At 35.4% G+C, this 14,086-nt stretch overlaps 1 protein-coding gene across 2 annotated transcripts; it reads right to left on the bottom strand.

Moving 5' to 3' along the window:
- Positions 1-7,263: 7,263 nt before the first annotated feature.
- On the bottom strand, positions 7,264-8,753 carry LOC141657836 (albumin-2-like). 2 transcript variants are annotated; one of them, XM_074465183.1, is made up of 2 exons: positions 8,688-8,753; positions 7,264-8,227 (listed from the first exon to the last, which is right to left on the bottom strand). In XM_074465183.1, exon 2 carries the CDS (start codon positions 8,211-8,213, stop codon positions 7,494-7,496), a length of 720 nt encoding a protein of 239 aa, XP_074321284.1. In that variant the 5' UTR covers positions 8,214-8,227; positions 8,688-8,753; the 3' UTR covers positions 7,264-7,493. The 2 variants fall into 2 exon arrangements, with proteins under 2 accessions (XP_074321284.1, XP_074321285.1); XM_074465184.1 differs by having other exon boundaries at positions 8,684-8,738.
- Positions 8,754-14,086: the final 5,333 nt, after the last annotated feature.

The following is a 14,086-nucleotide window of genomic DNA, read 5'->3' on the forward strand; positions in this document are numbered from 1 at the left end:
TACTATTTTTATTTTTATATATGATCGTGGAGATAGGTATAACAAGAGATGGATCAAATTCTTGAAATAGTAATAAGGAACTTAAAAAATTTTATGAACCTTTTGGATTCGAATTTAGGGAATATAGTTTTTTAGATTATTGAGCAATTGAAATGAAAATTTAATTCGTAATACATGGAGTAGATACCGACCATACTGACCAAACCGTTAATTGAATCGTCTAAAATATTCTTCTATCGATATAATAAATATTTTTCGGATGTAAATAATATTTGAAGCATGCACGTGGTGATAAGACTTTAAAGATATTTCTATGGGAGGGTTGATGGAGAGGTTTGGAAATAATTTGGAGATGACTATACTGAGGTATTGAAATTACAACCTTGTAAGGTGTCATTGGATATTTTTCCATACGAAATTTATTATATACGGATGGTTTCAACTTTTAATATTTTAAAAACCCACTTTATTATATTGCGGAGTAAAACACACGTATATATAATGAGTCGTCTTTGTCATTGCTCCGTTGTCAAGAGTCTCAAAATTAGTAGCTACCACATTGTCACTTGCATGATTCGATTTAAAAAAATAAACCAAAGTTGTCAAAGAAATAAGGTATTAACTAACTAATTTCTATGTATTTCAAGGCTGTATATTTTTAAATAGATCAACAACTAATTGCTCGAACAAATATTAACAATACGATAAAAATATCACAACTAAAACGGATAAACCCGTGAATTTCACGGGTCACAAACCTAGTAGTAATTTAATTATTGTAATTCATTTATTCATTGTTACATATGCTTTCACATGTAATAAATTATAAATCTCTATTTCGACATAATTAATTGCTAAATTATTAGTTAACTCTAACCAAGATTAGTTAACTCTAACCAACTCTAACAAACTTAGTTATAAGTTTGTTAGAGTATATTCTATCACCCCTCCTCAAGGTGGAGGGTGTGAAAACATCCCCAGCTTGGATTGAATGTGATTATGCTGAGGGCTAGATAATGCGGCTTTTGTGAAAATATCAGCAGGCTGTTGTTTGGTAGGTATGTAGGATAGATCAATGAGTCCTGCTTGAAGTTTCTCACGCACAAAGTGACAGTCGAGGTCTATATGCTTGGTTCTTTCGTGAAAGACAAGGTTCTTAGCAATGTGTATAGCAGCTTGGCTATCACATTTAACTGGTATAGGACAGGCACATCAAGCTCATACAGTAGCCTGCTTAACCATGCCAATTCTGCAGTTAGTCTTCGTAGTGACCTGTATTTTGCTTCAGCAGAAGACAAGGATACTGTCTGCTGTTTTTTTTTTATTTCCATGAAATGAGAGACCCACCCAGAAATACTAAGTAGCCACTGACAGAGCGTCTGGTCTCAGGGTAAGCAGCCCAGTCAGCATCACAGAATCCTTGTAAGGCATAAACAGGCTGTGCAGTCATTAAAATACCCTGATAAGGGTCTTTAGATATGTATCTCAGCATATGTATGGCAGCTGACCAGTGTTGCTCCCTTGGGAAGGCCATAAAGTGACTTAGCAATTGAACAACAAAGGAGATATCAGGTTTAGTGTTAGTCAAATAGTTCAGCTTGCCAACAATTTTCCTATATTCAGCTGGGTTATCAATTAGTTTTCCTGTATCAGCTGTTAATCTGATTGTAGGATCCAGAGGACTATTGATAGGTCGTGTGCAATCACATTTGAATTCTTGGAGTAACTCAGTAGCAAATTTTCTTTGGGTGATAACCATTCCATTGCTCACTTTTGTGAACTCCATTCCTAGAAAATAGCTGAGACAACCCAAGTCCTTTATTTTGAAAGTAGCATCTAAATATTGCTTTAAACTTTCTATTTCTTGAGCATGATTCCCAATCATGAGAATGTCCTCAACATAAATGGCCAAATAAACCACCTTGCCATCTACTTTCTTTGAAAAAAGAGAGTAATCATTTATAGATTACTTGTAACCTTTGTTTCTTAAAGCTTGACACAGCTTAGCATTCCACTGCCTTGAAGCTTGTTTCAAGCCATAAGGGGATCTTTCCAACTTGAAAACCATGTTAGGTTGGGAAACCTCTAAACTAGGGGGTAATTTCATGTAAACTTCCTCATGTAAATCCCCATGTAAGAAGGCATTGTTAACATCTAACTGACACAACTGCCATCCTTTCTTTATTGCTACTGCTACCAGGGTTCTTATGGTTGTCATTTTAACCACAGGTAAGAAGGTTTCAGTGTAGTCAATGCCTTCTTTTTGTGTAAAACCTTTGACTACTAACCGTGCCTTATACCTTTCAATTGTGCCATCAGACTTTTGTTTAACCTTGAAGACCCACTTACATGATATGGCCTTCTTGCCTACTGGTAAAGGAACCAGTGTCCAAGTCCCATTGAGCTGTAAGGCTTTAAACTCAACTGCAATAGCTTCTTGCCACTCTGGGAATTTGGCTGCTTCATCATAGCTTCTAGGTTCTTGGATAGGAACAACTGTAGACAAGCTAGAAGCAGAAGCACAAAAAGAACTAAGGAAACAGATATTCTCCCACAAATTTGTTAGAGTATGACAGCACACAGCATTACAGTTTTTCTGCTGTGGATAAACATAGTCCTGCAGATATGATGGTGGTCTAACAGTCCTAGTAAAAGTCCTTGTGTTGTTCTGGACAGTGACTCTAGGTATTGGTGCAGTGGTTTGTGAAGGGGTTGTACTAATTTGGGGAATAAGAGTTTCATTAAGAGTGTTAGGTACCTGATTATTAGATTGAACTGGTGTCATAGTAACAGTGTTTGGTGTCACAGTTTGTGTAAAGATACTAGGTGCAACAAAGGAGTCACTTACAGGGACAGGTATATAATTTTGATCAGAATGATTAACATATGGGTAAATGTCCTCATGAAAAACAACATCTCTAGAAAAAAGAATAGACTTATCTTCTAAATTCAACAATTTATAGGCCTTCTTTTCATATGGGTAGCCTAAGAAAACACAAGATATAGCCCAGGAGCAAACTTATCCCTGCCAGGTTTATGGTGAATTGGCGCGTGCGGAGGTGAGCAGCTGCGATGGTGGTTGGAGGGAGTTGGCGCCGAGGAATAACCACAAGAGGAGTGGTGGTCGGAGGGAGGACTGTCGACGGTGGCGGAGGAGTAATGAACGGAGGGAGAAAATATGAATTGGAGTTTTTAATTTTTACAATTAGGGTAAGAATTAAGGTATCTTAGCCCTTTAAAATGTAAGGGTGGCCGGTTGTTCATGTTCCCCGTCACCTTAGAGTGTTATTGGAACGTATATTATATAGGATGAATTAAATTGTATAGTAATCTATATATATATATATAAAAGAGAGTTTTTTCGAGCGATCTGAGAGCGTCCACATCATCAAAAATCAATTTAGGAAAGTATAATTTTTGATGTAAAAAATAAAGTGGAAAATCTTTTAATTATTATAATATGTATATTTCCTAAATTATATTCAAGTGATATTTCCAATTTTTATATCAAACTTTTACATTTCATTTGGCAAAAAAATATCGTTAAAAAAATTATGAAAATAATATAATTAGCTCTGTGTTAAAAAATGCTATCATTAGAGTATAAATTTCATATTATTTGCACATGTCCAAAATCAATTTAGGAAAGTATAATTTTTGATGTAAAAAATAAAGTGGAAAATCTTTTAATTATTATAATATGTATATTTCCTAAATTATATTCAAGTGATATTTTCAATTTTTATATCAAACTTTTACATTTCATTTGACAAAAAAATATCGTTAAAAAAATTATGAAAATAATATAATTAGCTTTGTGTTAAAAAATGCTATCATTAGAGTATAAATTTCATATTATTTGCACATGTTAAAGATGGTGTACTTCTTAATACGTAAAATTGTATAATTTTTAGTATGTTTTGTCCCACATTGGAAAATAAGTAGGTGTGGTGAATATTGTACATATAAATAGTAGAATTGTCCCACATCGAAAGATTAGTATAAGGTGATGTGATCCTATGATTATAAATAGGATGCATATTTGGAACTTATGTATCCACCAAAATTTGTTGAGTCTCATAAATATTGTTTTAAAGAGCTCTTAAGATTTTCTATCGTTATCTACGATATGATATAAAAATAAAGTAGAAATCGTTGGGAATTACTCGGGAAAGAGTTAAGAATATGAACAAGAAAATCAAAAAATAACTAAAGGTTGAACAAGAAAATCAAAAAATAAAAAGTTTTACTAATGGTACTCTCCTGACACAATACAAAACTAAAGATTTTACTAATGGTTGTCTTCTGAATGCAGTAATAGAGCTTTAATGAGTCGTTATATGTACGATGTAGAGATCCATATCTAATGATCGAGACTAAGTGGTTTTTACCTTCAAAGAAAAATAATATGTATACAATAGTGGTTTTTTAAGAAGAGACATGTATTTCTTGGTATGTTATATCTTTCACATTGAAAAATAATGTAGGCATTATGAACATATTACGTCTAAATAATTAAATTATGTATCTCACATTGAAATAATAGTATACGGTAGGGTGATTCTATAATCTTTATATAAAAACTTATACATCTCATTTGCTAAAAAAGTATTATAAAAAAAATGTACGAATATTAATAAATAGTACTCCCCCCATTCAAGACCAAATACAACATTTTCATTTACACACTTGCCAAGACACAAATTACAACGTAAATATCTTTTAAGTTTACATTATAAAAAATTTAAAAATTTGATATTCTCATTGTACTTTATAAGTGAATCAAATAAGATCTCACATGACCATATTTTGTCTTACATGTTGCAAGGAATCGTAAAGATTCTATTCGTTCATGAATAGTGTAAAAAAGGAAAGTTGTATTTGGTCTTGAATCGAGGGAGTATAGTATTTGCTCATTATTATTAACCCGGGTTAGATGTCGAATTATGTGCGAAATAGATGGTGTATTTCTAAGTATGTTATTTGTCCCACATTGAAAAATATGCTGGTGTGATGAATATATTACATATAAATAATATAATTGTCCCACATCGAAATTTTAGCATAAGGTGGATAATCATATGATTATAAATCGGAGGCATCCTTAGAACCTAAATACCAACCCAAAACCTTTTGAGTCTCTTAAGCATTGTCTTGGAGCGCTCTTAAGAGTTTATATTATTATCTCCACGATATGATATATATGTTTTATATTATGTCAAAGTGATGTTTATAATTTTTGTATAAAAACTTATACATCTCATTTAGCAAAAAAGTAACATAATTTTTTTTTTTTGAAAAATTATATAATTAGATTCGTGGTAAATAAATGCTAGCATTAGAATATAGTATCATATTATTTGCACATATTTGTTTGTCCCACATTGAAAAATAATGTAGATTTGGTAAATATACTACATATAAATAGTTGAATTGTCCCACATTAGAAGATTATCATGAGGTGAGATATCACATGATTATAAATATGAGTCATATTTGAAACTTAGGGGTATCAACCCAAAATCTATTGAATCTCTTAAAAATTATCTTAGAGAGTTCTTATAGGAGTTTGTATTAATGACAAACCTTAGTTACAACAATACTATACAAATATTAATCACGTAAATATTTATAAAAGCGATTATATATTATTATATTAGTGATATTATAATGTTTATTTTAAGACAATCGATAGTATAACAATTTTATTTAAGATAAAATCATAATAAAAAAATAAAATGGGTGCTAAATATACATAAATTAGTTATTAGTGTGTCATATAATGATAATCTCTGTACTAAAATAGAAAATTTAAGAATTATAATACAATCAAGTGATGCATAAAAAGATCTTGAATCCACAAACAAATCAATAATGAGCTTTTTTACTTTGATAAATAGTAGAATTAAATCTTTTTAACTTTCAAATATAGGTAATATTATGCCTCATTACATTTGAGTAACTATAACACATCATCATTTTTAACCATTAATAAAAATCGCACCGAAAAAGAAAATATTTTGCATTTGTTTATAAATTGTATTGCTCCCTCAATTACATCTTAAAAGTCGTGTTAGGAAAAAAAATGTAATTTAAATCATATCATTTGTACATATTTTAATTGTGGCAAAAAATGGAAAAGAACGTACGAATATAAATAGATAGTATAGTATTTTCTCATTATTATTAAATCGGGTTGGATATCGAAATAAGTGCAAAAAAGATGGTGTACTTTTTCGTGTGTTACTTGTCCCACATTGAAAAATAATGCAGGTGTGGTAAATATACTACATATAAATATTTGAATTGTCTCACATCAGAAAATTATCATAAGGTGGGGTGATCTTAAAAATTAATTTAGGAAAGTATCATAAATAATATTTTTTGATGTAAAAAAAAAGTAGAGAATCTTTTAATTATTAAAATATATATTTCATATATTATATTCAAGTGATGTTTCTAATTTTTATATAAAAATTTTTACATTTCATTTGGCAAAAAAAATATCGTTAAGAAAATTATGAAAATAACATAATTTGATTCGTGGTAAAAATGATATCATTAGCGTATAAATTTCATATAATTTGTATATATATAAAATTGTGTATTTCTTAGTATGTTATATGTCCACATTGAAAAATAATGTAGGATTATATAAAAATAATATAATTGTCCCACATTGAAAGATTAACATAAGATGTAGTGGTCTTATAATTATAAATATGAGGCATCCTTGGAACTTAGTTATCAACCTAACATCTTTTGCGTCTCTTAAATAAGATGTTTTGACTTTTGATCTATCTAAATAAATGATAAGACATAAGATGTAAATATTAAGACCTTATAACCAAATTTTTGTTTACTAAGTTAATTACCCCGTTGCAACGCACGGGCATCCAAACTAGTTACTAATATGATGGAGTAATTTAAGCAACCACCCATAGAATACATTATTCATATGGGCTTGCTTGGAATAAGAGTAATTATTAAGGGAGTAATAGAGATAAAATGAACTAAAAATGGAGGGAAGGGATGGGGGTTGGAGATAGAAATGGGGAAATATAGTGTAATAGTCACTCCATTAAAAGAGTAATTGTTCCCTACCTCTCAATGCATTATTCCATATGTAGGTAATAATTCCTTCACCGCGTCCTCTTTCCACCCTCCACAACCATCACAAATCACCAATCCCCTCATATTTCTTCTTCTTATTTTAGCTCTCATTACTTCCTTAATAATTACTTCTATTCCAAGCAAACCCTATAAAATAACCCTTTTATTTAATAGGATAAAAGATAATTAGAGTACATGGCATCATTCATTATACAAATACAAAGGAGGAGGGACTGGATCTCCGACTCAACAGAAATACAAATAATAATAATAGACATGCATACAATGTAGTAATAATAATGCACTCTTGCGTATTCCTTCATTCATTAATAATACTGCATGCATCCATGCATGCAACACATGAAACGTGCCTTTTTTTTTTAAACATTCAAAAATACTTGACGGCGAGGCAGGTAACTTTCCAAAGCCTTCCAATAGTCCTTAAGTTTGTTGACACCGCCGCCTATGAGCACATCTTTAATCTCTCCCGGAGTAAATTTGATACGTGCGTAAGAATCGCCTTTGATAATATAGGCTTCCCTTTCAAGGTGAGAGGCCAAAGCGGCATTAAAACCTCCATTTTCAAATATAGTATTTTTGAAAACAGGCCAGTATTCTTTTATCGAACCATAGTTAAGACACCCAGGGTTTTGTTTTCCATAGTTGATACGGGCATATTTGTCGCCCTTAAACAGGTAAGCCTCGTATTTGATGGACGACTCAAAAGCAGCGTCCACCCCGCTTTCAAACACAGTCTCTTTTAAGAAAGGGAACATGGTCGTAATGGGTATTGGACCTTCAATAATCTCGTCGTTTCTTGAGTCGGATGGGTAGATCCATCTTGCAACATTGTTCCATGCGAAAATGTAGGCTTCACCCGGGTTGTGAGATCCGAAAGCACAATCAATACCGGCATCCTCAAAGATGGTATTCTTAAGAGATGGAAACTCACAAACATTTGCGGGTCCGTACTCTATTTTTTCATCTGATGCTGGCTTACCTGGTGCATAGTCCTCTTTCAGGTACTCGCGTTTCATGAATATGTAGGCTTGGTTCTTGATATCAGTCTTAAATGCCGCAGTCACGAAAATGTTCGACATCTTGTTTTTTTTTCCTGGAAAATAAAAAGGCCATGCATTATTAACAAGTTTCAGTAATAATAAAGCATGACAAAAATAAATCGTCTGATCAGTGTAAGATTGTCTTATTCTATAATTTGTTTAGATTGTTTTTACATAAAACATAGAACAAGATTGATATTCAGGTCTAATCAATGGTTTATAAAATAAAATAACACGACCCGTTATTTAAGGAATTATAGTTTCACTCAATAACCCTATTAGGAAAAATAGTGATCAACACCTAAAAGTCCACCTTTTTCGCCGGGTAAGAAAACGTGAAAAGTGTTAAAAATAAACATAAATTTGAAAGGTGGTGTCTAACAAAAATCAATATTTAAACATTTAACATTCTATCTGAATAATTCTGAAACAATAGCAACAACAATAATATTAAAAATAAAATAACAAGAACAAAGAACAAAGAACAAAGAATGAAAGTAGAAGCATACGAACCAGAGTCTTGTGAATGTTTTTAATTAATTATGTATGATGTGTTTGGCATATGAAATGAGAGGTGAAGTGGTACTCTTTTATAGTTGAAATTCGGGGACGGAATCGAGTAATCGACCATTGGTTGTGTGAGCACATTAATTGTTGCTAGCATACTAACTTGAGTCTTGTGAATGTTTTTAAGTATGTAGGATGTGTTGGCATATGAAATGAGAGGTTAAGTATTAATACTCCTTCCGTCTCGGTCATTTGTTATCCTTTGATTTTGGCACAAAAACCAAAGAAAGAGGAGAGGGTCAATTATTAAATGACATGTGGATCAAATTGTGTGTAAATGACCGAATTGTTCATCAAATGCATTCCGAAAATAGAAAGGACAACAATTGACTGAGACACCCCAAAATAAAATAGGACAACAAATGACCGGGACGAAGAGAGTAATACTCTTTTATAGTTGAAAGTCGGAGACCAAATTGAGTAATCAACTATTGTTGTGTGTAGAGGTAGACAACATAGCGGGCGCCCAGCACAGCCTAGTTTCACGGGCCAGAATTCAATAGCCCGACCAGCCCATGGCCCAGGCCGGCCCGGTCAGCTCTACGGGTCGTGCTAGTGGTAGGTTTTTTCAGCCCAGCCCGTTTTTTTTTAAAAAATGTAACCAGCCCGGCCCGTCCCGCCCTTATAGTGGCGTGCCCGGGCCTGCCCAAAACCAGCCCGGTCCTATATTAGTGTCGTGCCAGTGCCGCTCTACCCAGCTCAGCCGACCCTTAGCTAGCCCACACCAGCCCGGCCCAGCCCAGCCCAATGAGCACCTCTATTTGTGTGAGCACACATTAATTGTTGCCAGCATAACCACCGAAAAGGCTACGATTACACCTAGTGTATAGAATCTTCTATACACTACAGTAATATTATGACACGTGGCAATTGTGGGTATAAGATAATGGGATCTTTGATTTTATTAGATTTAGTTTAAAAATCAAATTTAAAATCTAAAAATTTATCTTAAATACAATCTTTCCATGTGTCACTTATTACCTGCTATCAAAATATTTAGAATTAGGCACTTCGTAATATTTATATACTACTATAAATAATTTCTTTTGTTATTTTACCTATTTTAAATTTTAAATTACGTTTTTTTTTTTACCATCACCCACCCAAACATGCAACCCACGCGGCACACCCAACACAATCAGCTCTCCGCCAAGCACCGGCGAGGCGACGACCATTACGTCGGTGAACGCCTTCCTCACCGGTGATCAACTTGGTGGTATCAGTTATACTGTTATAGGGTTTGATGGGTGGCTGCGATAGGTTGGAGTCTTTGAGATTGCAGTACACGTAAAATTACTCCCATAAAATCCAAATTAAGTGGATAATAATGAGATGCTAACAAATCACAACTATTTACACGTAACAAAAATAATTTTTTGTTTTTAAATTTTAAGTCAAAATAAAAAGGAAAGAATATGGTAAGATTATGTCCAGCATAAATAAGATATTATTTTTATTTTTTCTTAAATCTCTCCAAATTCGATACATAATTAGAATATAGATTCCGCCACATGTCGACATATTATTTGTGGTGTATGGAAGATTCCATACACCGAGTGTAACCGTATCATCTTCCACCACCTATCGTGCAAAAAACGTGGGAGATAAAATTGGAGGATTGTTATCTATAGGGATGACAATGGATCCGCTTGGATTAGGTTTTGCCAGATCCACTTACTTAATGGATCACCGATTTATATCCAAATCCGATCTATATCCAAAATTTTGAAATCCATACCCGGATCATTATACCTTTTTTAAATAGGGTATCCGCTCCAAATCCATATCCGCTCCGCCATATAATCCAAAACTCGTTCCAAAACTTCCTTTGGCCATATAAAAAGGATAATGATACAGCGCCACCGGGTGTCGCTCAATCTCGGCGCCACTCTCTCTCATGCACCCCTTATTATTGAGGTCCTCATTTAATATTAATGGTTATACCCATTATTTTGGGAGTCTTCACTTATTACATGTGAGGGGGTGACGCCGAGATTGGGCGCCACCGAGTGGCGCTAACTCATTTTCCTAAAAAAAAAATCATCTAATATGACAATTTTGAAATTTCAAGCTTAACAAAAGCCAAGATTTTCAAAAATATTTGAAGGGATCGGATTCGTGTATGAATGGATCGGGTTTTCCAATAATGAGTTTGGATATGGATTTTTAAATAGTGGATCGGTTATGGGTTTTTAAAATTGATTTTGGAGCGAACTTTTTCCTTCGGTTTTATTCAGTTAAGCCACTGTTGCCATCCCTAGCTTATCTACTTTCTTTCTCAGCTTGTCTCATTCATAATCGATTAAATTAATATAGTATATTGTATGAGTTGGCAAGTGAATAAAGCAAAAAATATATATAATATTTTAACCGGTTATGAGACGATAAGCTAGATAACAATTCTCGTTAAATTCTGAATACTCCCATCTTCTGCTTTCACATACACTATACTCGGATACTCTAAAAGCATTAAGTATAGTTGTTTTTTGGGTGAGGTTTAATAAAAAGGACAAATTAGGTTCATTGTTTAGGTAAAGTTTAAATGGCTTGACTTTTTTGGGTGAGGTTTAATAAAAAGGACAAATTAGGTTCATTGTTAGGTAAAGTTTAAATGGCTTGACTTTTTTGGGAGTTTTGAGAGGAAAACCTATTTTTGGAGGAAGTAGAATGAAGTCGAAAAAAGGAAAAACAAGGGAGAAGGGAGAGTGTGTACAACATCATGAGAGGACTATCAATAAATGTTGGAAGAGTTAACAATACCATATCATTTTAAGCAGAATACTAGAACTCGTAAACGCGTTAATTGGGTTTGGTTTAAGTTAGGTCACTTTGGTTGGGGTTATTTTAGTATGGAAGAATTTGGGTCGGGTCATTTTAAGTTCGGATAATTTTTTAGTGGATTATTATAAGTTATTTGGGGATAAAAGTCAATATTGTTGTGAAATAAAGATGGGAGAGAATTAGAGAGAATTGTAGAGAGGAGTTAGAGCGAAAGTAAGGGAGACAAAAACTATGTATTATTGCATTATGAAGGGGTTTATATATACACACACAATATGGCAGAGTTTCCATAATATAATATCTCTAGAATATCCTAACATATGGACATCCATATAATATTACATAATAATATTTCATAACACTCCCCCTTGGATGTCCATTACTGAAGAAGATGCCTCGTTAAAAACCTTACTAGAAAAACCCTTTGGGAAAAACACTGGCGAAGGAAAAGAGTACACTAATCTTCAAACACGCATAATAATAGTTGCCTCGTTAAAACTTTTTCATGGAAAACCCAGTGGGACAAAACCATGGATAAGGAAAAAGAGTACAACGCGTGTTTACTCCCCCTGATGATTACATAACTTGATGTATTTTCAAATGAACCATACTTTAACGTAACTTCTCTTCTCGATAGTTGAATAATAAAATCCACTGTAGTTGATAAACTTGATATTTTCAAATTCTTGATAATTTCTATCTTCATATTTCATTAGAACTCACTGTTCCGGGTGTAATTCCAGAGCAAGTATCGTTACCACCCGTGGCTTGTAGAATAATGTCTTGGGTTGAACCCTTCTCGCTTCTATCGTCCCTCTCGGCCTCTCCTGCAACAATGAACGAACTGAGGGCTTGGCTGTGTGCCAAGCGTACTCACTCCGACGCTCAAGTCAGTAAACTTAAAGGATTAAGCTGCGTTACTTGGCTAGGTATGTATTGTAGAGAGATAAGGGAGATATTACCAGATGAATAGTGTATTTAGGTTAAGTTTCTTGGATCCCCTCCTCAATGAAGGTTGAGGAGTATTTATAGGCTTTCACCTTTTGTCACGTAGTGGCCAAGTGGCCAAGTGGCTAGCAGGTGGAAAGACTGATCTACCCCTCGGCCGAGGTGCCTATGGCAGGCCGGCGGGCCATGATGACTCACCGCCGAGGGGTCTTGGATATGAGTACGCGGATATGTGTCCCGGCTGATCAGGTTGTCACGCCGAGACCCAGGCTAACAGGCCGATGGGCCACGGCTAGGTCGTATAAGTCGTTGACTTGTTGTGGACATCTTTGACCTTGCTCGTATGTTGACTTGGTCGGGATGGTGCGAGAATATGCCCCATCAATTTGCCCCAGCGTAGTCTATGCCGTGGTATGGGCTCCGATGTATGTTGAGCATATATTCTCGCATATTTCGAAAATTTTCTGTATCGGCTTCTTCTTCTCGCATCGGCGTGGCTCTTGGTAGGCCGTCGTATACCATATCCCCCTCCACATGGATGCGTAAAGGGCATCCGATGTGGAAAAAGAACATGACGTTGGCCGAGACCAAAGCTGAGAGTGCCGGTTGATTTTGATTGCCCCCGGCCGGTGCTTCCTGGCTTGGTTGATCAGGTGGCCGGCGGTGACCAGATACCTAGGAATTTGTTGAGGAAGATGAATAGTCGAAGAGATGTGAATGGACGTGTTGAAGACGCTTGGTCACTGTTGCATTGATTGACGTTTAACTGTTGCGACGATTGACATTCCGTGGTTGCATGCTCGACACGTGTCTCGCTTTCCGCCGATTGGCTGTCGCTTCATGGGCTGTGCTCTGATTGGTCCTTCTTCATGGGCTTTTTCCCTATAAATAGGGCAGTTTTTCCGTGATTTTGGTCACTGATTTCATTTTCTCAAATTTTTCCTAAAATCTTCATCTTTCTAAACTCTCAAGGGCTTCCTTCATCTTCTTAATCTTTGGAGTATTTGATCCGGCGAGTGTTTTTTCTTTAAGGTAAACAAACAAACTTTTTATTTTCCTTGCTAGTAATTTGTTGTAAACATGTCTGCTGCTGATGCCGGGACTAGCACTTCTGCGCCGGGGGGTTCCCCGTCGCGTCCTGACGAGGAGGGGATACTAGAGGCCATCCCGCTAAGGTTTGGGGGCCCTAGGTCTCTTTCTCCCGTAGTTGGCCTGTCCATTCCGGAGGAAGGGGAGGATGAGGATGATGCTAATGATGATGGTGAGAGGGCTCCTGTTGATGGTGAGAGGGCGGCCATCCCGGATCATGGTGAGGCCTGCAGGACTGGCCTCGACCGTGCCTGGACAAATAAATTCGCAAGCAGTTCCGGAGGGACCCTTTTCGGAGATCATTTCTCCTTCGGTGAGGGGTATAGAATAGTTATCCCGGAGGAGGGTCAGGTGGTCTGTTGCCCTCCCCCGGGCCATATCGGCGTGTACCTCAGGCAGTTGGAGTACGGGCTCCGGTTTCCTTTGAACGAACACGTCGTTGCCATTATCAAAGCTATGAACCTTGCCGTGGCCCAACTACATCCGTTGGCCATGAGGACGATAATCGGCTTTGTGTGGCTCTGTCT

Source organism: Silene latifolia, chromosome 5, assembly GCF_048544455.1.
Source record: "Silene latifolia isolate original U9 population chromosome 5, ASM4854445v1, whole genome shotgun sequence".
Taxonomy (NCBI): Eukaryota; Viridiplantae; Streptophyta; class Magnoliopsida; order Caryophyllales; family Caryophyllaceae; genus Silene; species Silene latifolia.

Excerpts from the sequence above, each read along its gene's own strand:
- LOC141657836 (XM_074465183.1), bottom strand. The coding sequence starts at position 8,213 with ATGTCGAACATTTTCGTGACTGCGGCATTTAAGACTGATATCAAGAAC.